This window comes from Dromiciops gliroides, chromosome 3 (assembly GCF_019393635.1).
Source record: "Dromiciops gliroides isolate mDroGli1 chromosome 3, mDroGli1.pri, whole genome shotgun sequence".
Lineage (NCBI taxonomy): Eukaryota > Metazoa > Chordata > Mammalia > Microbiotheria > Microbiotheriidae > Dromiciops > Dromiciops gliroides.
Window position 1 is genome coordinate 219,302,980 of NC_057863.1, and position 26,265 is coordinate 219,329,244.

Sequence of the window (26,265 nt, forward strand, 5' to 3'; positions counted from 1 at the left end):
TGGTCTGAAAAGGATGCATTTAATATTTTTGCTTTTCTGCATTTATTTGTTAGGTTTTTATGCCCTAAAACATGGTCAGTTTTTGTGAAGGTGTCATGTACTGCTAAGAAAAAAGGCATATTCCTTTCTATTCCCATTCAGTTTTTTCCAAATTTCTATCACATCTAACTTTTCTAAAATTCTATTCATCTCCTTAATTTCTTTCTCATTTATTTTATGGTTATATTTATCTAGTCCAGAGAGGGGAAAGTTGAGATGCCCCTCTAGTACAGTTTTACTATTTCCTTTGGTAACTCATTAACTTTTCCTTTAAGAATTTGGATGCTGTACCACTTGGTGCATATATGATTAGTGTTGATATCACTTTATTTTCTATGGTACCTTTTAGCAAAATGTATTTTCATTGCTTATTTATTTTAATTAGGTCTGTTTTTGCTTTTGCTTTGTCTGATATCACGATTGTTCCCCCTGCCTTTTTTTCCATCAGCTATAGCATACTAGATTCTGCTCCAGCCCCTTATTGTGTATGTGTGTGTGTGTGTGTGTGTGTGTGTGTGTGTGTGTGTGTGTGTTTCAAGTGTGTTTCTTGTAAACAACATCTTGCTGGATTAGGGTTTCTAATACAATCTGCTATCCAGATGGGTGAGTTCATTCCATTTACATTTACAGATCCAATAACTGTATTTCCACCCTTCCTGTCCCCCCCCCACACCATTTATCCTCTCTCTTTTTACTCTGTCCCTCCTTAGAAGTCAGTTTTGTTTCTGATCACTGCCTCCCTTAATTCTCCCCCCCTTCTATCAGTGTCTTCTCTTCTCTTATCCCCTTCTCCTCCTACTTCCCTGTTGGTTGAGATAGATTTCTGTACCCCACCATGTGTATTTTACTCCCATTTTGAGCCCAATTTCAATGAGAAGGTTCAAACATTGCCTGCCATCTCTCCACTGTAAAAGCTCTTCCTCGTTTATCTCTTTTATGTGAGTTAATTTTCCTTGTTCTTCTTCTCCCAGTGCATGCCTCTCTCATCCATCCATCCTTCTTGTTCTTGTTCTTCTCCTTCTTCTTCTCCTTCTCCTTCTCCTTCTCCTTCTCCTTCTCCTTCTCCTTCTCCTTCTCCTTCTCCTTCTCCTTCTCCTTCTTCTCCTTCTTCTTCTTCTTCTCCTCCTCCTCCACCTTCTTCCTTTTTTCTTTTAGAAATCCCATCATAGTCAATGCATATCCATAGCCTCTGTCTATGTATAGTCCTTCCAACTCCCCTAACAATGGTAAAATTCTTACGAATTACAAGTATAATCTTCCCCTATAGAAATATAAACATTTTAACCTTACTGAGTCCTTTACAATTTCTCTTTCATGTTTACCTTTTTATGCTCCTCAAGTTTTGTTCTTGAAAGCCAAATTTTCTATTTAGCTCTGGTCTTTTCATCAAGAGACCTTGAAAGTCATCTATTTCATTAAATATCTATTTTTTTCCCCTGAAGGTTTACACTTAGTTTTACTGGGTAGGTTATTCTTGGTTGTATTCCTAGCTCATTTGCCTTCCAAAATATCATATTCCAAGCCCTCTTCCTCTTTAATGTGAAAGTTGCTAAAACATGCATTATCCTTTTTGTGACTCCATGATATTTGAATTGTTACTTTCTGGCTGCTTGCAATATTTTCTCTTTGATTTCTGAGCTCTGGAATTTGGCTATAATATTCTTAAGAGTTTCCATTTTATACTCTGGTTCTGGGATATCACCCAGTTTTCCTTAATAATTTCTTGAAAGATGATGTCTAAACTCTTTTTTTGGTGATGGCTTTCAAATAGTCCAGTAATTCTTAAATTGTATCTCCTTGATCTATTTTCCAGGTCAGTTGTTTTTCCAATGAGATATTTCACATTTTCTTCTATTTTTTTTCTTCCTTTGATTTTCTTTGATTGTTTCTTGATGTCTCATGGAGTCATTAGCTCCCATTTGCCCAATTCTATTTTTTAAGGAATTATTTTTCATTATATTTTAAAATAAAAATATGTTTTTATTAAAATAAATTTTAAGGAATTATTTTATTATTATTAATAAATTTTAAGGAATTTATTCATTACTGAAGAAGTGAGCTTTTGACTAATTCTGCTTTTTAAGGTGTTATTTTTTTCAGTATTTTTATGCTTCTTTTACCAGGCTGTGACTCTCTTTTCAGAATTTTTTTTTTGCATCACTTTCATTCCCTCCCCCCTTCCAATTTTTCCTCTACCTCTCCTATTTGATTTTTTAAATCCTCTTTGAGATCTTCCAGGAATTCTTGTTGAACTTATGTCTAATTCCTATTTGTCTTTGAGGCTTTACTTTTAGCTGTTTTGACATTGTTGTCTTCTGATTGTTTCTTGATCTTCCTGTCACCATATTAGCTTTTTATGGTCAGGCTCTTTTGTTATTTGTTCATTTTCCTAGGCTGCTCCTTTTTTCTGTTTTTTTTTTAAATTAATAAAGTATTTTATTTTTTTCCCATTACATGTAAAGATAGTTCTCAACTTTTGTTTATACAAGCTTTCCAATTTCAGATTTTTCTCTCTCCCTCCCCTCCTTTTCCCCTCCCCTAGACAGCGGGTAATCTGATATAGGTTATATATATATATATATACATGATAATATTAAACATATTTCTGCATTAGTCATGTTATAAGAGAAAAATCAGAGCAATGACGAAAAACCTCAAAATAGAAAAACATCAGCACCAAAACCAAAAGAAATAGTATGGTTCATTCAGCATCTACTCCATAGTTCTTTTTTTTTTTCCCTGGATTTGGATATCCTCTTCTATCATGAGTTCCCTGGAACTCTTCTGTACCATTGCATTGGTGAGAAGAATATAGTCCATCACAGTAGATCAACACTCAATGTTGATAATACTGTGTACAGTGTTCTGGTTCTGCTCATCTCACTCATCATCAGCCCACACAAGACCCTCCAGGTTTCTCTGAACTCCTCCTGCTCATTGTTTCTTATAGCACAATAGTATTCCATTGTATTCATATACCACAACTTTTCCAGCCATTCCCCAATTGATGGGCATCCCCTCAACTTCCAATTCCTTGCCACCACATAAAGAGCAGCTATAAATATTATTGTACATGTGGGTCCCTTTTCCCTTTCCATGATTTCTTTGGGCAAAAGACCCAAAAATGGTATTGCTGGGTCAAAGGGTATGCACAGCTTTATCGCCCTTTGGGCATAATTCCAAATTGCTCTCCAGAATGGTTGGATCAGTTCACACCTCCACCAACAATGCACTAGTGTTCCAATTTTTCCACAGCTTCTCCAACATTTATTATTTTCCTTTTTTGTAATCTTAGCCAATCTGATAGGTGTCAGGTGGTACCTCAGAGTTGTTTTAATTTGCATCTCTCTAATCATTAGAGATTTAGACCTAGCCTGCTTCTTAATTTTTAACTTTATGTTAAAATTGAGCTCTGCTCCTGAGGTGAAGGGGGGCACTGTTCCAAGCTTCAGGTTTTTAATGCTTCTGTTTTCCAAACTAGTTCTGGGATTCTCTAAGTTTTCAGTACTTCTGAGGTGATATGATCCAAAGAAAGGTGTGGTCACTGCTCTCCTGACCTGTGCTCTGGTTTTTACCGAGGAGGGGCCCTTGTTCTCCTAAAGCTGTAAGTGCTAATGTTCCACTCAGCTCTAGAACTGTAACCAGGTCCCTTGTACTAGTTATAGGAACTAGTGCTCCTTTCTTTTTTTTTGCAGGGCAATGGGGGTTAAGTGACTTGCCCAGGGTCACACAGCTAGTAATTTTCAAGTGTCTGAAGCCAGATTTGAACTCAGGTATTCCTGAATTCAAGGTTGGTGCTTTATCCACTGTTCCACGTAGCTGCCCCTAGTGTTCCTTTCTGCCTTGGAACAGAGGCCAGGTCCCCTGTGCCCACAAGTATTATGGCTCTTTTGGCCCCCAAACCATGACTTGGGCCTCTCCTCTTCTGTGGCAGCAAAGCTTCTGCTCCTCTCTGCCTTGGAACTGTGACCAGAGCCCTAGTACCCCTGTGGCTGTAAGTGCTTATGCTCTTTTTGTCCTGGAACTGTGACACAGAACTACAAATCGGAAATACAACAGGGTCCTGAACCCTGCCCCAGCAGAGGACTCCTGTAAGCTCTTTCTGACCAGCTGTACTACCCCCTTACCAACCATGGGCTAAGAACTCCTGAGGATGCTGCTGCTGCTGTTGCTGGGGTACGTGCTGTGCTCTGGGCCAGTCACCACCCCCATGTCACAGACTTCTCCAGCCAACCTCCTAAATTGTCTTGGGCTGGCAAGTGGTCTCACTCCAGCCATTTGTTTGCTCTGACTCTCCAAAATTTTATTTGAGGTGTTATTTTAAAGTTGTTTAGAGAGGAATATTGAGAGAGTTCAGCCAGGTTGCTTCCTCTTCTCTGTCATATTGGCTCAGTCTCTGATAAATACATCTTTAAAAGTGTTGCCCAGTGTCGCCTCATGATTTCTGATAGTACTTGTGTGTAAAATAATCTCCAAAACATGGTAAGCTTTTGAAATTTTCCTTCTACATCACATCGTGGTATCTTGCAGCTGTCATGGGAGGTATAATTTTTTCCCTTAATTTTTAAAAAATTGTTATCTTTTATTTGTATATTTTCCAACATATTCCACCTCCTTCTAGAGAGTCATCCTTTATGATAAAGAATGAAGAAAAAGAAAACAAACTGTTAATAGTTCAGAAAACTAACCAACACATCAATCAAATTGGATATGATATGTAGGGTTCCACCCTCATAGACAATTTTTGCTAATTACTCACTCTGCTGCCTCTCCCCTCGGCCCCAACACATCTGCAAAGAAGGGAGTGATGCACATTCTTACACCTGTTTTGTGGGGCTAAGCTTATTTTTTTATAATTTTACAACATTTAGTTTTTGAAAATAATTCTTTATTCTGAATTTGATGAACACCAAAAAAAATTAAAAAGGAACATCTCTATATAGAAAGTAGAAAAGAAAAATAGGATTAAATGTGAGACTATGATATATATGGCTTGCTTTACAGAAAAAAGCAAATAACACATGTTTCTTTCACAGCTTTCTTGTCTGAATTTCCTTCTGAACTTCCTTTATGTTTCTTCTGTGAATATTAAAATATGCTTCAAAAATAGTCTCTTCTTCTTCTTCTTCTTCTTCTTCTTCTTCTTCTTCTTCTTCTTCTTCTTCTTCTTTTTCTTCTGCCAATCCTATCCTTTCTTTCCTCTGGGATGTTCCTCCAGAGTAAAACAACAACAGGAAAATCAAACCAAACCCTATGATCCTTATAACAAATAAGCAGAGTTAAACAAAACAAATCCATACATTTGCCATGTCCCAAACTGGATGTCTAATTCTGTATATGTAGTAGTAGTCCATCACTCTTCTGTCAAGAGATAGGTTCCCTCATCAGTCAATAAGTTAGTAAATAAATAAATAAATATTTTATTAAGCATCTGCTATGTGTCTAGTAAAAGAAAACCCCTCATCTCAAGGAACTTAAAGTTTAATTGGCAAAACATCGTGCAAACAACTATGTGTGAAAAACTCTGTACTGGAAAAATTGGAAACAATGAACAGAATGCTTCTCATTTCCTCTTTTAGGCTTGCCTAGCTTCTGTTAAGTCCCAGCTAAAATTCCATCTTCTACAGGAAGCTTTTCCCATGGGGATTTTTAAAAGTGTTGCCCAGTTTCTCTTCTTGATTTCTGTTGGTAGTTGTGTGTAAGAGAATCCCATGGAGATTGGGAAAAGCTTCCTATAGAAGATGGATTTTTACCTGGAACTTAACAGAAGCCAAGAAAGCCAGAAAGCAGAGATGAGAGGAATTCTGGGCATGAAAGCTGACTGGTGAAAATGACTGGAGTTGGGAGGTAGACGTTCTTGTTCAAGGAATAGCACCCCCAACTCCATTTCATCCCCCACTCATCTAAGTGATCTTCCTTAAATGTGGATCTGACCATGCTACCCCCTACTCAGTAAATGCTAGTGGCTCCCTATAACCTTCATGATCAAACATTGAGTATGTCAGAGAGGTATGCTACAAAGTGTAAGAACACTGGAGGTGGGGAAGGGGACTTTTGAAAGGACTTATGAAGAAATTTAAAAACTAAACTGAATATTTTATGTTTGATCCTGGAGGCCATAGGGAGCCATATGAATTTATTGAGTAGGGGGTAACATGGTCAGATTCAGATTTTAAGGAAGATCACTTAGCTGAGTGGGAGATAAAATGGAGTAGAGAAAGGCTTCTGACAGGGAGACAACCAGAAGGTTTTTGCACTAGTCTAGGCATGAGGTGATGAGGGTTAGCACCAAGTTAGAAGAAATGTCAGAGGAGAGAAGGGAGCATATTTGAGAGATGTTTTGAAGTAAAATCTACAGGCCTTTGGCAACAGATTGGCTATGGTACTGAGGGTTGGGGGCTATTGAGAGATAGTGACAAATTTCCAGGATAACAACCTAGGTTGTGGGTTAGGGTACTTGGGAATATGCTAGTACCCTTGACAGTAATAAGGAAGTTAGGAAGAGGGGAGGCTTTAGGTGGGAAGATAATGAGTTCAGTTTTACACTCTATTCCCCGTTTTTCTGAACCATCTCTTTTATATATCTTATGACTTCATAATATTCCATTATATTAATTTATCATAACTTGTTCAGTCATGCCCCATTGATGGGCACTCCCTTTGTTTCCAGTTCTTTGCTATAACAAACATTTTTGCTATAAATATATTTTTGCATTTGGGTCTTTTCCCTCTTTCTTTAATATCTTGAGCAAGAATTATTTGAAAAACACAATCTTCAAGAGGTATTCACTTTTCCTCTCACTAGTTCTTTGCAGAGAGGCTGTTAGGTTGATGGGATCCTCAGACCATAAATCTAAAGTGAAGGGGACCTTAGAGACCAATTAATCCAACTCCTTTACTTTAGAGATAAGGAAACCGAGGCCCAAAGAAGTTAAACAATTTACCCAAGGACACATCAGTGGTAAACATCAGAGGTAGCACAGTGTGGCATTGTGTAGTATTGAACACACTGAATTGAGGCCAAGTACCTGGGTTGTGATTCTACCTCTGCCACTTATTGACTCTATGAAGTCAGGCAACTTATAGACTTTTATAAAATAAGCACAAATGTTATTTTCTTTTTTTGGGGAAAAATTCTTCTATAAAACAGACATGACGGATTCCCTTCTTAGCTCACAGTTGTGAGGATAGAATACTTAAAAAGTCTTCGGAAACTCTAAAATGTGATTTTTTAAAAAGTGTTATTCCTGTCACCAGGTAAATGGAACCACCGTGCATGGAGTCACACCTCTCTTTAATGCCTGTTGTAGTGGCAGTCCTGCCTGTGTCAACCTGCTCCTTGCATTTGGGGCCAAGCCACAACTGGATGATCACCTGGCTTCACCCATCCATGAAGCCGTAAAGAGAGGTAAGGTGAGGAGACAGGCTTCCAACCTGGGCACCCCAAGGCCCCAGCATAGGCTTCAATGTCCCTCGACTGTGTATTTGAGGGACTTTACATAATCAATCGACAAGCATTTATTAAGTGCTCTTTGTGCCAGGAACTATGGGCCTAAGAAGAAAGTGGAATAGTTCCTGACTTCAAGAAGGTTACATTCTAATGGTGTGAGATTTAAAATTGGATATTAGATCATAAATCTCCTCTACTTAACCTTTCCCTTAATTTATCTCCCAGACTAGTAAATGGAAGAAGCTTTTGGTTTTCTAGATAGACCTTTTATTTATTGTTATGGTAGTCACAAGGTGATGTTGATTAAAAGGATAGGAAAGTAGAAACACAATACAAATCGTCTTAAATCTAAGCTTAGTCTATATTCCTTATAAAAACTCACCAAACCGAAAAGGCCACCTTTAGAGAGAGACCGTCTGTGCTGCGCCATCAGGAGCCCAGCCAAGCAGGAAAAGCCCCACTTCCGTTCTCTCCACCCCGGAAGTCGAGTGCGCCGCAGGCAGTCTGACGTGCGCAGCAGGCGGACTGTTCGTCTCCTCCCCAAAAGGGTGGTCCTTCAAAAACTGGCATCTTTCAGTTATCCTAACCGACTGTTAAAAACTTTCATATTTTTTACCACAAATGGGGAAGATTATGTCCACTGCACATATATAAGTGTATACATAGGGATAGGGGTTGGATGTGTGTTTTTATTGGCATAGAAGACTCCCAAGTGGGAAAATTCCCTCCACCAATGCAGGTCAGCACCTTCTTTGGAATACTTAATAGTCCTAGAGAATTGCCTAGAGTGTAGGGCTTTTTAAACTTTTTCCACTCATGACCCCTTTTTGCCAGAGAAATTTTTATGTGACACCAGGTATATAGATATATAAAATAAGGTATACATGATCTTTTTCTGTTGCCAAATTTTTCATGACCCTTCATATTCAGTTATGCAATCCCATATGGGGTTGTGACCCACGGTTTAAGTAGCTTTGGCCTAGAGAACACTAAGAGTTGAAATAACTTGCCCAGGATTCCACAGCCAGGACATATCAGAAGTAAGACTTGAACCTAGGTCTTTCCGGCTTCCAAGCCAGCTCTATTTTCCACTATGCCATGCTTTTCAAACTGGGCATGGAACAACAGAGGTGGATCTTGTTGAGAGGAATATAAGAGTGTAAGGAGAGTGGAAAGTCAGGGAGTGATCACATTCTGATGAGCTTTAAATGCCTGATGGAGAAGTTTTTAGTCTATCCTAGAGATAATGGGGAGCCATTGGAATTTATTGAGGTGGGGAAAAGGGATGAACGCAGTCAAAACAGAAATTTAGGAAATCACTTTGGCAGCTGAGTGGAAGATGGCCTGGAATTGGGAGAAAATTGAGGTGGGGGGACACATTAGATAGAAAATTAATTAGGCATTAACCTTAAAAGAAATATTCTAATCTCTCTACTTCTTGACTGTCTATACCTTATGTTCCTGGGGGAATGGGGATGGAGGTGTGGGAGGTAATAGACTATTGTATTAATTTGAATACTTTAACTTTAAATTTTCAGAGGTGAAGCAACTCTTCTCACAATCTCCTTGGGTCTGAGATCCTCTCCTGCCCTCCTGTCTCCTGTGGGCTGCTTCTATAGCATGTTCACAAGAATGATGCTCAGTCCCTAGGCGGACTTTTTGCTAGTTTGCTTGCTAGCAAGTCTACAAAAGCAAAGTTGCAGCCATCCTAAGTGCTGCATTAAGATTACACACTGTACTGATATTGTAAGATAAATGATAAAATGATCTGAAAACTACTTCAGATACAAGATGTGATTTAGAATAAAAACAACTATTCACCTCAAGTATTTCTTTGTAGATGAGCCAGTTACTTTAAGAACCCAATTATGAAGTGATTGAAAATGAGTTCACAAGTTGACTTGGCTATGATCATGAAACTTTCCGTGGAACCTTATGTTCTCAATTCCTTTTGAAATAAGGAAAATAAAGTCAAGTATTTTATTTCCAAAGAATGGGTATGATTCTGTAAGATAAGCACTGAAGGGAAAGGACAATTGGTCATAGGTCATATTCAAAGAGCAACTGTTGCCTCTAAGTTATTCAGAGTATTTCTGTCCATCTTAAAGACATAAAGACTTTGAATGTTTTTTTTTAAAGCATCTTTTTTTTTTTTTTTAAAGAAGTCTGGGGCAGCTAGGTGGTACAGTGGATAAAGCATCGGCCCTGGATTCAGGAGTACCTGAGTTCAAATCCAGCCTCAGACACTTGACACTTACTAGCTATGTGACCCTGGGCAAGTCACTTAACCCCCATTGCCACGCTAAATAAATAAACAAACAAACAAACAAATAAATAAAAGAAGTCTAAGATACTTTAAACACATAATCTTTGGTCATATATTAAAGGATGAATATTGCTTTATTTTAGAGATAAATAAACTGAGGCAGGGAGTAAGTAGTAATTTGTCCCAGTCAAACAGGTCAGTTATTGAGGCTCTTTGAATGATGTTATAAGACACAAACATTTTATTTCTCCCTGTTCTCATTTCATGATATACTAGACATTTGGTGGCATTCAGCAAAGATTATTTGATTGCCTGAAGATACACTATAGTTTGGGATAGAACTCCAGATATTGAGGTTGTATACTTTGATGGTAATCTTATAAAGTGCTTTAGAAAGTCTTTTTTTTTTCTTTAGCCAGAAATATCTCTTTCTCTTTTAAGGGCTGACAAATGAGAGTTGGTCTTGAATGACCTAAATAGTTTCTTTGAACATTGAGCAGGGTCCATCTACTCACACCTGGACCATAAAACAAACGCAAACATATGCTAGGCTATCCTCATACATATGTGTATAAAATACATATTATAGCTAAAGACTGAACAGTATTTATTATCCAGAATTAAAGAACCATTAGTAAATTCATTAATTAGAATCTATTCATGGTTCTTTTTTCAAAATTAATCATTATTTTTGGAGAGAGACATTCTGCCTTCATTTAAACCATTTATATGCACAAATAACTGGATATGTTTCGAATTTCACAATTATGTTCAGAAATTCTTCTAAATTTTCATATTTCTAACTGAGTCTCAGTCTCAGGCAATACTTTTCTTTACTAGTATTTGTAAACAAGGAGTAGTGTTTTACTTAAATTAACCCATTTTCCTTCAGAAAATACAAGTAGAATCCTAATTCCTGACTTTGTATGCCTATGCAGACATAACTCTGTGCACACATACCCAAACAAATTCACTCCATTAATTTTTAAGTTGTGATAATTCTGAGAGGACTGGAAAGAAGTTTGCCTTTGTGTTATCTGTAAAGAAAGAGGTTGTTAAATAAATTAAAGAAATAAACAAGATTTTAAAGGGGAATAAGCTACCAAAGGCAATAAATGCTTACAGAAAACCTTGAGAACTTCAGAAACACTCGTTGACATAAAGTAATCACTATAATTATAAGTCACTTTTGTCATTTCATTAGATAAGCATTCTAAGGACCTTTACTGATCAATACTTAGTTGGCCTAGTTCCACATATTATATGTACTTGAAATTAATAAAAGCTAATTTGTCATTATGTTAGAAGTTAGACTCAAAGCCCATTCTTCTGTTTTTCTTTCTTTTTCTTTTTTTTTTTTTTTTGGTGAGGCAATTGCGGCTAAGTGACTTGCCTAGGGTCACACAGCTAATAAGTGTCAAGTGTCTGAGGCCGGATTTGAACACAGGTCCTCCTGACTCCAAGGTCGTGCTCTATCCACTGTACCACTTAGCTGCCCCCAAACCCATTCTTTTTTTTTTTTTCCTCCTTTTTTTTTTTTTAATAAAGTGAGGCAATTGGGGTTAAGTGACTTGCCCAGGGTCACACAGCTAGTAAGTGTTACTTGTCTGAGTCCGGATTTGAACTCAGGTACTCCTGACTCCAGGGCCAGTGCTCCATTCACTGCACCACCTAGCTGCCCCTAAACCCATTCTTAATAGATTTCCAACTAATTTGATGGCTTCTAAAGTCCCTTCCAGCTCTGAATCTATGAACTGATGTTTTACATACACACTCAAGTATACACACACACACTGAATATGACCTATATATGACTGTCATTGCCTTTCAGTGCTTCTCTCCTGAATCCTACCCACCCTTTGAAAATAAAAAAAAACACTTTATTTTACTTATTTCAAAAGGAATTTGGGAACATAAAAGTCCACAGACAGTTTCATGATCATAGCCACGCCAACTTGTAAAATTGTTTTCAATCACTTCATAAATGAGTTCTTAAAAGTGACTGGCTTATCTACAAAGAAATGCTTGAGATGAGGAGATGTTCAGTTTAAGAATGAATAGTGTGGGGGGCAGCTAGGTGGCAGTGCAGTGGATAAAGCACTGGCCCTGGATTCAGGAGTACCCGAGTTCAAATCCAGCCTCAGACACTTGACATTTACTAGCTGTGTGACCCTGGGCAAATCACTTAACCCTCATTGCCCCGCAAAAAACCTAAACCAAACCAAACCAAAACAAAACAAAAAACCCAAAAAGAATGAATAGTGTGTGTTTTTTTAAAAAATCATGAATCAGGTATAGTACCTGAAGTACTTTTCAGATGACTTTATAGTTTATCTTACAATACTATTACAATGTATACATGTGGGTTTTTTACTTTCACTAGTATGTTTAGATTTCTCAGAAACACAGTCATATCTGGATGTGTGAAAAATAAAACAGGTGGAATTTAATAGAATGTCCAATTGACTGAGAGTAGAGGCCTAGGTTTTTACCCTGATTCTTGTCACTGACAAGTTATGTGGTGTTGGGGAAGTGCCTTACTTTTACCTCATTGTCCTTCAATTTCCTCATCTGCAAAATGAAAGCATGTTTTAAATGACCAGAACATCCCTTTCAACTCCAAAATTCTCTGATTCTTTGAACATTCAACAGCTTCCTTCTTTTATATGAAGTTATCTTCTCTGTTAATTAGGTCACAGGGAGTGTATGGAAATCCTGCTCGCAAACAATGTTAATATTGACCAAGAAGCTCCCCAGCATGGAACTCCACTGTATGTGGCCTGCAACTTTCAACGGACAGATTGTGTCAAGAAGCTCCTGGAGCTAGGTAACCTTAAGCAATCTTTTCATGTCCATGACATGAATGCAAGGTTAATAATCACCCTTCATGGTTTCTAAGATGATGGTCTTACCAAAAGAAAATTTCCTACTGTCAACAAAGGCAAATACCCCTCATTCTAGAGATACTCAAGTTCTTTTAATTCATTACTTTGGTTTTTAGTTAGCCACAAGACTTGAATTAATCTTTTCACACAATGAACCAGTTTAAATTCTTAAGTGTTCTGTCAGAAGTAGGCAGAAAAGCCAATTCACGCTGTGATTGGCATTGAAACTATTCCAATGTTAAGTTAGATACAGGGAGAGCTGCAAGATGGAGAGAAGGCTACCATACTTGTAGAGGCTGACTTAAGAGCCCAGTTCAGTTCACAAAAGCTCTAGATGACTAGCTCAGTCTTGGCCTAAAGTTGAACTAAGTCATCATCTTTGGATCAACCTTGAAATAATCTGACCTATTTTTTTCTAACATGAGGCAATTCTGACTAAGCTAGATTTTCTGTTGTTTTTCTGCTAGAGACCTAATAATCAGAGCTTTTCAGAGACTGGGAACTGATTTGTTTTGCCCTGGGGTTTAACAAGTTCAACTGATGGTAATTACGTTGACTCTAGGGCAACACTCAGCAGATCTCCTTCACATCATTTCTAATCATTACTTTAGTGATTTTATACTAATAAAAGAACCCAATGACAAGAGGAACAGGTAAGTAAATTTGTGTGGGCACATTAATTTGTGAATTCACAAGGTCTGGTCATTGAAATAAAGGTTGTTTAAGTGAGAAATTTAATTTTCAAGAAAAAAATACTAGATTTTAGATTTCCTTATTTCCTTATTGCCTTAATGTTTATAAAAAAATAAAAACAACCTCTTGGTAAATTGTATCCTGAGAATTTTGGAATTAAGCTATAACCTTTTCTAAAGAACTTAATCTGAAAGCTCATACTTTTGTTACACACTTCTCATAGGCAAAAAAGTTTTTTTGAAGTAACCAATATTCAAGGGGAAAAATCTTTAACTTTTTATATCCTTTCATCAAAATACTTTGAAATAATCTCTATTCTAGACAGTTTTCCAGATAATCTAAGCCTTAATAAGCCATTGAGTCCAATCCAACATAATGTAATAAAACAAGCATTTATTAAATTAAGCACCTACTCTATGCAAGGCTCTATGCTAGATACCGAGGTTATAAAAACAAAATGAAAAAACAGGCTATGTAGTTAAGGAGCTTACATTCACACACAGCAGGCAAGATAGCCTATTTAAAGCAGCAAGTCACTGTAAGAGAGTAAAGTGGAAGCATGTGCCAAGCTAGTGAAACCACAACCACCACAATGACCATCATCTCACCTCAGACCCTGAGAAGGATGACCCAAGATTTGGAAGCCAAGAGTCTTGGGAATAGCGGTGCTTCCAGCTCCATGCCTTCCACTACAATCCTAGAAAGTGTAACGATTGGAATGACGCCACCTGCTGGAGACTTACTGTAGAAGAGTTCCACCCATGAAGTGAAGGTCTTTGAGGGCAAGACCAGGAGTCTTTTCTTTGGCGTCAGGAAGTGACATTTGCTAGTGGGAGGAAGAAGGAAGAGCTGGGTGCTCTGACTCTCTCTCTTTTCCTTTGGACTCTGGTGGAGAGCGGAGCTAGAAATGTGCTCTCTCTTTAATAGATAGGAATCTATGCCTTTCTCTCTCTTTACCAAATTCTTATTCTCCTTAATAAATGCTTAAAAGTCTAACTCTTGCTAAAGCTTATAATTTATTGGTGACCACTCATTATATATTTTAGACAGACTAGCTAGAATTTTAGCCCTTAACAAAAGTAACCCCTGCTCAGATGGAGCCCGACAAATATTCCTGCTCATGTTACAGAATCAGCTACTGAAGACCCAGCGAAGAGAGTTCTTGCCAACAAAGTCCTTCGTACCATAAATAGTTCAACATTCAGAAACTGGTATGATTTTTAACAGTGGAAATGTTATTACAGAAAAAAGCATTAACGTGTTTTGTTATTGTACCCTAAGGACCAGAGCATCTTTCCATCTGACTTTAACTAAAACCTACCATATGTATTGTTTCCATCATTATAAGGAGAGTCCCTTTGGACTGGGACTGTCTTTTCTATTTGTTTCCCAGCGATTATCATAATGCTTTGTACTATTATAAACACTTAATAATGAATGCTACTATGGAAAATTGACCATTTTCTGAGAAATGCATCCAATCCTTACTGGCAATTAGAGTGTTCCTAAATGTAACTCCAGACTTTAGGTTTATCATGCTTCTCTATCATATATTTTGAAATATTTCTAAGTACTCAATAATATCTTGTGATATGTCTGTTTTTTTAAGGAGCCAGTGTCAACCAAGGCAAATGGTTGGATACCCCACTGCATGCAGCGGCCAGGCAATCCAGTGCAGAAGTCATCAATCTATTAGCAGACTATGGTGCGAGCCTGAGACGTTTAAACCACCAAGGGAAGTGTGCTCTTGATCTGGCAGCTCCCCAGAGCAGTGTGGAACAGGCACTCCTTCTTTGGGAAGGTAATAAGTGCTCCCCCCTCCCCTCTGGCTTTGTCTCTGTCTTTCTTCCATGTTGCTAGTGCCTTCCCCTCTGAGATTACCTCCTATCTATTGTCTGTCTTGTATATAACTAATTATTTACATGTTGTCTCCATGTTTAGAATGTATCCTCCTAGAGGGTAGGGACTTTTTTTTTCTTTTCTCAACACAGTGCCTGGCACTAGTAAATACTTAATAAACACTTTTTGACTGTCTAATGGGCTAATTGATTCGTTCATTCAACAATCATTTTATTAAATGACTACTATGTGGCTGGCATTGTGGTAGAAGCTAAGAACTGGGTGCAGGGAGTCTTGGTGATGGAAGGAAAGTACAAAAATCCTATCACGACTGAGTTTTCTTACTCACTGAGCTTTTTTCCTTCCTTTATATCCTCTGGTATCTCATAATTATTACATAATAACTAAGGACTAGATCTATAGTGCTGAACTGCTATTGCTATTTTCCTCTAGCATGGAAAAAATAATACCGGAAAAAAGTGGCCTTACTCTAAGAGTACAGAAATACTCTACCTTGACCAGGATATAAGCCTAATTTGAACCAAATATGGCTGTTATATTTAGAGGAAATCCAGAGGCAAATTTGAAATAACTAATCTAGGAATGGTGAGAACAGAAAGTACTTACTCTGAAAACTCTGAATGACCAATTCATCAGTCAATCAACAAGCATATGTTCAATGAGTACAATGTGCCAGTTGCGGTGATGACCTTTTATCCAGATCAGGAACTAATTGATGGTATTTTATTCCCAATTGTTTCACTCACATTTTCACTATTTGCTTGAAGAAGCAAATATAATTTCCTAGACAGAAAAAGAAAAAATTTTAATCCACTAAATGAATTCTAAAAATAGTTCCAATTCTGCCTTATTACTGAACCCCCATCTTTCTTCCTGTATAGTTAAATTTTGATTTGCAGGGTAGGTCACCCTGGGCTACATCCTGATTTCCACTGCTCTTTGAAATACATTATGCCATTCACTCCTACATTTTCTAATGGGTACAGAATAGTTTTGCATTATTCAAATGTCCTTTGTACTTGAAAGTCTTTCTCCTGATCACTTGAAGAACTTCTTGTTTCTGATTTAAATTATTAAACTTAACCACTATGTGTTTACAGCCTTAGGTTGTGGTATTTTTTCCCCCTCAAGGTGCTCTGTGGATTCTTTCAATTGAAATTTCATTTTCTGTTCAGAAGATCTGGTTATTTCTCTTCTATCATTTCCTTCATTATGGTGTTAAGGTTTTTTTGTCCTGTTGTGTTCTTCTGGGAGAGCTATGATCCTTTGGCTGTCTCTATGCAACCTGTTTTCAAGATTAGTATGTTTTGCTTGCATAATGAGCATATATATTTTTTTGGGGGGGGTGGGGCAATGAAGGTTAAGTGACTTGTCCAGGATCACACAACTAGTAAGTGTCAAGTGTCTGAGGCCAGATTTGAACTCAGGTCCTCCTGAATCCAGGACTGGTGCTTTATCCACTGTGCCACCGAGCTGCCCCCTAATTTCTTTTAATAGTATTGAGTTTTGCTTTATTCTTCTAGATTGTCTTTCACTTCTGTGTACTTTCATACCTAATCTATTATTCTCTTTTTGGTGAGGCTTGCTATTGCAGATTCCAGTTTTTCTAGTCTGCCATTCTGCCCATTATTTTTGCTTTTAGACCATCAATTCTGTTCTGCTATTTATCATTTCTCTTTTGAATCACTCATGAACATTGTATTGTTCCATATTCTCCTCAAACACCACAGGGTCCTCTGTCTTATCAAGTGTTGAATCATTTTTCTTTGTTTTACAGTAAATATTTATAGATACCTAAATGCCACATTTCCTTCTGTTGTTACTGTTTTTCTTGTTGATTTTTCTGTTTATGTTCAAGATCTTTGAGTTTTCTTCTTCCTGAAATCCTGGTAATTTTGGTCTTTTTTTCCACTCTTATTTTCCCTATCACTCACTTTCTGACTCCCTCCCCTTTAATTGTGGTTTCCTTGGGGACTGTGTCTCAAAGCACCTTAGCCTTCTCTCACAATGGTTCACCTACTTAGGTTTCTGCCCCAATGGACTTTTGGATGGTCAGAACTGGCCCCAGCTAGATGCTATGTTCTTTCTCTCAGGCTTGGTAGAATGTTGCATAGCCCCCAAATTATGCATTAGGTTTTTTTGCCCTAGTACTGGCAGTTCAGAGCTTTGCAATGTTGATTCTATGTGCTGTGGCCCCCCAGTAGGCTTTTGTTCCTAATGGGCTGTGGTCACCCAACTGTCTGTCCCATCCAGAGCAAATTTCCACAGCTTGAAGTTGGGGTCTGGATGGCACTGGAAAGGGAGATAAGGGACCAGGGAAAAGTATGTGGATCTTGTTTTAAGCTTCTGTTGTGTTCTTGGGTCTGTTAGTACAGTCTTATTGCCAGAAGGGTGTCAAGTGAACTCAGGGTCAAAAAGTGTCAGTTCATGGACTTTTTTGTTTTTAATGATGTTCCAATATCTTTCTTCAGATTTCTGTCTTTCATCTTCCAGGCTAAACAAACTCAGTTTATTTATTTATAACTTATCCTTATATGAACTCAAGGCTCTTTATTATCCAAATTGTCCTCCCATGGACCTATCATATACTTTGACACTCAGAACTCAACACAATATTCTACATATGTTCAGAACAAAGAAGAATACAAAAGCATTGTTACATTTCTGATCCAACACACTACCTCTTTTAATGCTCCTTAAGATGTCATCATTAGTTGCCATTTCATATTATTGACTCATATTGAGCTTGCAGTTTACTGAAACCATGAGATTTTTAAAAGATTTATTTGGCACTTTTTTCCCTTTTCTCTTTTTCACAATTCCTATTGTTAACTGTTTCCTTCTATCCTATTCCCTTACCCATGATATTTACTCTATTATATATCTTCTTTTACCCTATCCCTCTTCAAAAGGGATTTGCTTCTGACTGCCCCATCCCCCAATCTGCCCTCCCTTCTTTTGTCCCTCCCTCCTTATCTCCTTCCCCTCATATTTTCCTGAAGGGTTAGATAGATTATTCCACCCACTTGAGTATGTATGTTATTCCCTCCTTGAGCCAATTCTGATGAGATTAAGGTCTTTGAGCCTATTCTGATGAGTGTAAAGTGCATTTACTGCCCTGCTCCTCCCTATCTCTCCCCCTACTCCATAAGCTCTTTCCTCCCTTTCCTCCTTCCCCAGTACATTCCTCTCACCCCTCAATTTTATCCTAAAGATGTCATCATGAGGCAGCTAGGTGACACAGTGGACAAAGCACTCACCGTAGACCCCAGAGGACCCAAGCCCAAATCCATCCTCAGACCCAAGGCACTCACCTACTGCATGACCCCAGGCATGTCACCCAACTCCAACCACCCCACAAAAAGAGATAAACAAAAAATAAATACTTTGCTGATATCATCCCTTCATAATCAATTCTCACCTGTACCCTCTGCCTAAATTTATTTCTATCATCTGCCCTAATACTGAGAAAGGTTTTATGAGTTAGACATATCATCTTCCCATGTAGGAACATAAGAAGTTTAACCTTTTAACATCCCTCTTAATTTCTTTTTCCTATTTACCTTTTTACGGTTCTCTAGGGTCTTCTATTTGAAAGTCAAATTTTCCATTCATTTCAGGTCTTTTCATCACAAATATTTGAAAGTCCTCTTTTTCATCAAAGTCCTATTTTTCCTCTGAAAGATTATACTCAGTTTTGCTGGATAGGTGATTTTTGGTTGTAATCCCAATTCCTTTGACTTCTGGAATATCATATTCCATTCCCTCTGATCCTTTCATGTAGAAGCTGCTGGATCTTGTGCTATCCTGATTGTGGCTCCACAGTACTTGAATTCTTTCTTTTTTGGCAGCTTTTTGACCTGGGAGCTCTGGAATTTGGCTATAATATTCCTGGGAGTTTTCCTTTTGGGATCTCTTTCAAGAAGTGATCAGTGGATTCTTTCAATTTCTATTTTAACTTTTGCTTCTAGAATATCAGGGCAATTTTCCTTGATAATTTCCTGGAAGATGATATCTAAGTTCTTTCCTTGATCGTGGTTTTCAGATAGTACAATAATTTCCAGATTATCTTTCCTGGATCTATTTTCCAGGTCGGCAGTTTTTTGAAGAAGATATTTCACATTGCCCTCTATTTTTTTTATTCATTTGGATTTGCTTTATTGTGTCTTGGTTTCTCATAAAGTCACTGGCTTCCATTTGTTCAATCCTAATTCTTAGGCAATTATTTTCATCAGAGAGCTTTTCCATTTGGCTTTTCAAGCTGTTGACTTTTTTCTCATGTCTTTCCTGCATTTCGCTTTCCATTTTTCCTCTACCTCTCTGTCTTTATCTTCAAAGTCCTTTTTGAGTGCCTCCATGGCCTGAGACCAATTCATATTTTTCTTGGAAGCTTTAGATGTAGGGGCCCTGATGTTGCTATCCTCTTCTGAGGGTGCATCTCAATCTTCCTTATCACTAAAGAAGCTTTCTACAGTTTGAAATTTTCTCTGCCTGCTCATCCAGCCCATCTTTCACTTGACTTTTAACTCCTTCTTAGTGTGGGGTTCTGCTTCCAGGATATACGGTCCCAAGCTTCAGGGAGTCCCAGGTGTTATGATTTAATGAGGGGTAGTTGCTTCACTCACCTGGTCCTTTCTCTGGTCTGTAGATAACCCCAGACCAACTTGCCAATCAACCAGACAGCAAAACTTTATGTGCAGTGGTTGCTAGCTCCGATGAGCCTGCACCCCTCTCCCCCACCAGGGCTGCCAATGCTCAAGGTTTCTTCCTGGTTCCCTGTTGCAGTAGGACATCCAAATCCTGCATACACCCCCGTAGACTCCCCCCCAGCTAGCTGTTCAGCCCTTTCATCAGACCGTGAGCTTAGTTCCAGAAGATGCTGGCACTTGCAGCTGATTTGGAGGTTCAGGGGTAAGTTTCTCTGGTGCAGCCTCCCTGGGGCTATATTTGTGTTAGTGCAATTGTGGGGCTGGACTCCACTTTCAGCCTGGCTCCCCCTTCTGCCAAACTTCCAAGGTGTCCTTAGCTGGAAAATAATCTCAGCTATCTTTTTGTGGGTTCTGCTGCTCCAGGAGTTGTTTTCTGGCTGTGTTTGGAGGTTTTGGGGGGGTACTTGTATCAGGAAGTCTGAGTGGTTACTGCCTTTCCTCCGCCATCTTGGCTCCACCCCCTGTTTGATACTTTTGAAATTAAATTTTTGAACTCAAATGGAAGACTTTACATTTATCCCTATTACATGTCTTATTTATTAGCTTTGGAGCAATGATCTCATCATGATCTTTTGGAAACCTGACATCCAGTGTATTAGCTATCCTTGCCAGTTTTTTGTCATCTGAGTTTGAAAAAAAAATGACTATACCTTTATCCAAGTCATTGATGAAAATATTCAGTAAATAGCATAGGGCTAAATACAAATTTCTGGGTGACTCCACTGGAAACTGACATTGAGCCATTAATGACTGCTCTTTGAGTCCAGCCATTCAGATAGTTGTGTCTACATCTCGCTGTACCATCATTTTCTAATAGAATAGATTGAGATATTTTCTCAAGCACTTTGAAAAGTTTTAGGCAGATTTTATATACACCATTCCCCTGGTGTCCTAGTTTCGTAACCTTATCAAAAAAGGGAACAAGTTTATTTAGTTATGACCTATCCTTGCTGAAGCTATGATGACTTAGTGATTGCCACATCCTTTTTAAGAACTTCAATAACCATCTCTTTAATATTGCCAGGAAATGAAGTTGAGCCATTGACATACAGGTTACAGATCCACTTTGCTTGCCTTCTTTGAAAACTAGGAAAACACACACCCATCGCTACTCCTATAGTACTTCTCTTATTTTCCATAGTCATTAAAATATCACTGACTGATGGCTCTGTAATTCCAGTGTCCAGTTCTTTCAGTATATGAGGATATTCATCTGCACCAAATGACTCAAATTCATCCAGGATACAGAGGTGATCCCTTCCTACCTCCTTGAACAGCATCTCCTATAAGCAATTTTTGTTTTATTCTTTGTACTCCCAATATCATTCTCCTTGGCCAAGAAAAGAGAAGCAAATAAAAATCGTTAGGCATTCATCATTGTCCCATCAACCCCCAGTAGCAGTCATGGAATTTCTTTGAGATTCTTCCTTCTCCCAATAATGCACTAAAAATATTTGTTTTGTTGTTGACTTTCCTCACTGGGCTCAATTAATTCTAAGCTTTTATACTCCTGACATTATTGTAACAGAATTATGACAATTCTGTGTATTTATCCTCTATTACCTGTCCTTTATTCCATCTTCTGTACATATATTTTAAAAATCCAAGTTGGTTAGTTAGTTCTCTGTACATCTATAGCACCCCTTTTTCCTCCACTTTAGGATTATTTTACATCTATTCCTTTTCAATTTAAAGCCCCTTTGATTTGATTTTACAGACACCAGACAAATGTATTTTTTTTGGGGGGGGGTGAGGCAATTGGGGTTAAGTGACTTGCCCAGGGACACACAGCTAGTAGGTGTAAAGTGTCTGAGCTGAGGCTGAATTTGAACTCAGGTCCTTCTTTTCTTTTCTTTTCTTTTCTTTTCTTTTCTTTTCTTTTCTTTTCTTTTCTTTTCTTTTCTTTTCTTTTCTTTTCTTTTCTTTTCTTTTCTTTTCTTCTCTTTTCTTTCCTTTTCTTTCTTTCTTTCTTTCTTTCTTTCTTTCTTTCTTTCTTTCTTTCTTTCTTTCTTTCTTTCTTTCTTTTTTTTTGCAGGGAAATTAGGGTTAAGTGACTTGCCCAGGGTCACACAGCTAATAAGTATCAAGTATCTGAGGCCAGATTTGAACTCAGGTCCTCCTAAATCCAGAGCTGGTGCTTTATCTATTGCGCCACCTAGCTGCCCCCAGACAAATGTATTCTTAACAGGCTTTATTAAGTGTATGCCATCTCTGGCTAGGAATCTGTCATTCCTATAATTTAAACAACTACTGAACTAGATATTCTCTAATGACTTAAGTAATTATTTTCTATGAGTCTCCACAGAAAGAATTTTGATCATCTTCACTACATCTCAGTTTAGAATCACTAAGTATCTTTCAAAGAACTAGAATCATAAAATAATAGGATCATTGATTAGAGGTGGGAGGAACCTTGGAGATCATTTTGGCCATTCCTCTCATTGGACAGATGAAGAAATTGAACCCCAGAAAATTGAAGTGGCCTAACCAAGGCTATCCTTCCCAACCCCAGCATAGCTAAGATTCTACTCCTAAATCCAGCATGCTTTTCTCACTACACCATATTGACTGAGTATTAGGAGAAGACACATTTCTTGCTTAGTTCTATCAAAAATGCTCCTAGGTCCAGAATTTTTCATATTAGGATTATAGGATTTCAGAGTCAGAAAAGGTCATCTAGTGTAACCTTTGCCTGAATAGGAATCTCTTATAAACAAATTATTCTCTCCTCTATCTCTTCTTTAAATGTCACAGTTTGTTGTAGAAGGAAGAACACTAGGTATATCAGAGTTCACTCATAGTGTCTGAAATTTTCTAGGCAACCTGGAATATCTGTCTGTATTACCATCTCCCAAAGAAGTTTAATTTTAACAACTGCTCAAGAAGGCTCCCTTGTCTTGGGCCTCAAGATTTTAAATAAAATCAATTGATAAGTTCTCAAGGTAAGTTCCCAATCACATGGAGTTCTTGTGGGCCACAGCAACCTAAACCTTCCTTGACTATTTTGAACATGTCCATGGCTTCCCAAGATTTCTAAAGGGATTTTAGCTTATACAATAGGCTTCTCTTCTTCTTCTTCCTTTTTTTTTTGGTGAGGCAATTGGGGTTAAGTGACCTGCCCAGGGTCACATAGCTAGTAAGTGTCAAGTGTCTGAGGCCGGATTCGAACTCAGGTCCTTCTGACTCCAGGGCTGGTACTCTATCCACTGCTCCACCAAGCTGTCCCCAATAGTCTTCTCTTCTAAGAGAAATTTCTCATAGTTGACAAATTCTATAGCTAAGCATAGGAAACATACAAGATAGTTATATTAAGAAGTGAAAGAGTATAAAAATTGCCACCCTCTGCACTTCTGAGTTCCATCTACAGCTCATCCTCTCTTGATTTCCCTGTATTTCTGAGTCCTCCTTGCTTATTATTCTGGGAGACTTCCATGGAGAAGCAGCTTCCTGGTTCATGAATCCTCAGACAAGATGACCACACAGGGAGACATGACAGTGGGGTAGAATATATTGGAAAGGGGGAGAATTTGAAGTTCTTCCCACATATTTCCTGCTTAGTCCTCTTAGCAATAGCATCAGAAAATATGCACAATATTCTCTCCTTGTAGTCTTCCACCTTTGTTTGGTAAGGATGAAGATATGTTCTCCAGAACAAAAGAGCCTTTTTCTTTTTCTTTTTTTAAAGGACAGCTCGATATCATAATAACTTTTTCTGTTGTCAGTGTTCTTATATTTCTTGCTTCCATCAAAAAAGCTTCCAGGGGGGGCAGCTAGGTGGCGCAGTGGATAGAGCACTGGCCCTGGATTCAGGAGTACCTGAGTTCAAATCCGGCCTCAGACACTTGACACTTACTAGCTGTGTGACCCTGGGCAAGTGACTTAACCCCAATTGCCTCACCAAAAACAAAAACAAAAACAAAAACAAAAACAAAAACAAAAACAAAAACAAAAAAGCTTCCAGGTCCAGGCTTCCTCTATGAAGTATCTTGACTGTAGCATATACCATCCATCTTCCTTGTTGGAAGACTCAATGATTCCTCTGGTTATTACTTGGGATTCAACCAATACCACCTAATGGTCAGCTAAAAAGATTTAAATCACAAGAGATCTCTCCATCAATTCCAAGTTCAATGTTCCTGTAGATACAGGGCTACCTCCATCTCCCAATTCTCTGTGTCAGGATGGGTAGTATTTCTTGCTAAACTCCTATGCACAGCTGTTTTCCAGTTGCATAACTCTTTTTTCAGATCTCCACGGGACAAATAATTTCACATACACTTTCCTACTCACAAACTTTTACTCCTAGGATAGGCTTTATTGTTCACATGTGATACAAGAATGTCTTATAGGAACAATCTCAATTAGAGAGAATAGGACGGGGCAGCTAGATGGTGCAGTGGATAGAGCGCCGGCCCTGGATTCAGGAGTACCTGAGTTCAGGTCCGGCCTCAGACACTTAACACTTACTGGCTGTGTGACCTTGGGCAAGTCACTTAACCCCAATTGTCTCACCGAAAATTAAAAAAAAAAATAGAGAGAATAGGACATCTTAAATCCCTTTGACAATAAGGTGTTTTTACCTACACTGTGTTAATAGCATATATCTACATTTCTAACTTGCCTCTGGTAAACCTCATCCCTGGCCATGCTCTGGTTATTTTAAAAATCCATTAAAACAAATACTTCCTTTCCAAAAGAATAAACACGGGCTATCCTTCCCATTTATGTTTTTTTTTTTCTATGCTATTCTACAATTCTTATTCTGAAAAGAGCTTTTTTTTTCTTTTTCTTTTTCTTTTTGTTCCCCCCTCAGGGCAATGAGGGTTAAGTGACTTGCCCACAGGTAATAAGTGTCAAGTGTCTGAGGCTGGATTTGAACTCAGGTCCTCCTGAATCCATGCCATGTGCTTTATCCACTGTGCCACCTAGCTGCCCCCCTTTTTTCTTTTTAAACATTTTCTTGATACCTTTTTATTTTTACATTCTAGTTATTTCAACTCTTCCCCCCATCAGACCAAGTCTTTCCCTTGTCGAAGAAAAACAATTAAGCAAAAGCATCCAATATGTCAACCACATCTGATGGTGTTTATAACAGTCTGTCCCAGCAGTTCCCCACCTCTCTGTGCTGAGAAGGGAGCAATGTTCCATTATGTGTTCTCCAGCACAAAAGACCCTTTTGAAAAGAGTAACTTAAAGCCATACTAACTCTTCCCCTTGTTAATGCTCTCTGACTTTTCTTCTGCTTCGTATGTATTTCCATCCTCACTGGTTTTTTCCCCCTCCTCCTTTAGGTCCTTCTTCACTTGCCCAACTCTGCCGTCTGTGTATTCGAAAGTGCTTGGGTCGATCGTGTCATTATGCTATCTACCAACTGTGTCTTCCAGAGCCACTTGAAAAATTCCTTTTATATCAATAGATAAAAATCTATAAAGCATAAAGGTACCTGAAAAAAAAAGATAACAGCTTCACTCTAGCTACTGTAACGATTGGAATAACGCCACCTGCTGGAGACTTACTGTAGAAGAGTTCTGCCCATGAAGCGAAGGTCTTTGAGGGCAAGACCAGGAGTCTTTTCTTTGGCATCAGGAAGTGACGCGGACTAGTGGGAGGAGGAAGGAAGAGACTGGCGCTCGCTCAGTCTCAGGTTCTGGCCTTTGGACTCTGGTGGAGAGCGGAGCTAGAAATGTGCTCTCCCTTTAATAGATAGGAATCTAGGCCTTTCTCTCTCTTTACCAAATTCTTATTCTCCTTAATAAATGCTTAAAAGTCTAACTCTTGCTAAAGCTTATAATTTATTGGCGACCACTCATTAGATATTTTAGACAGTTTAGCTAGAATTTTAGCCCTTAACACTACCTAATCTAGCTTTCCTACAGTTATACCTACAGGCCTCTATAAGGCAATTCATTATAGGAAAACTTCGATCCATTCTTTCAATTTACAGAATGGGATGCAGTGATTAATTATATCTTCTGGCTAACTGGTGGAGTAAACAAAGTCTTTTGAAAAGTTTTATTTCAGTTCTTATTTATGAAAAGCTTTCTAAAATGTTTTTTTTTCTGTCCTCGTTACATACAATGCAATGAATGTAATAGAAGATTTATTTGATGATTGAAGTTCTTGCAGTAAACTGGGATCATCAATGGGAACACTTGTAATCATTATACATTACTGTCTTTAGTATATACTTTCAAAGTTTTTTTGAATAAATCTCTAATCATCATCTGTTTTGGGATCATCTTTTCTCTTTCTGATAAGAGCCAGATATGATTTAAAAAAACCCACATTCTCATTAATTTAGTATTCTCACAGAATCTCAAAGTTGGAAGGAACCTCAGATCTGGGTCATGTAAATTCAACCTG

At 38.1% G+C, this 26,265-nt stretch overlaps 1 protein-coding gene across 4 annotated transcripts in view; it reads left to right on the forward strand.

Annotated features, from left to right (window-relative positions):
- Positions 1-25,467, forward strand: part of ASB11 (ankyrin repeat and SOCS box containing 11) — a 67,882-nt gene extending 42,415 nt beyond the window's left edge. For 3 of the 4 annotated variants that reach the window (XM_043996081.1, XM_043996079.1, XM_043996082.1), the window contains 4 exons: positions 7,297-7,447; positions 12,448-12,582; positions 14,943-15,134; positions 25,194-25,467. In XM_043996081.1, coding sequence (XP_043852016.1) covers positions 7,297-7,447; positions 12,448-12,582; positions 14,943-15,134; positions 25,194-25,318 — 603 coding nt within the window. In that variant the 3' untranslated portion in view covers positions 25,319-25,467. Of the gene's footprint in view, positions 1-7,296; positions 7,448-12,447; positions 12,583-14,942; positions 15,135-22,720; positions 22,805-25,193 lie in introns of those variants that run through there. The other variant, XM_043996080.1, reaches the window with a different exon arrangement.
- The last annotated feature ends 798 nt before the right edge of the window (positions 25,468-26,265 follow it).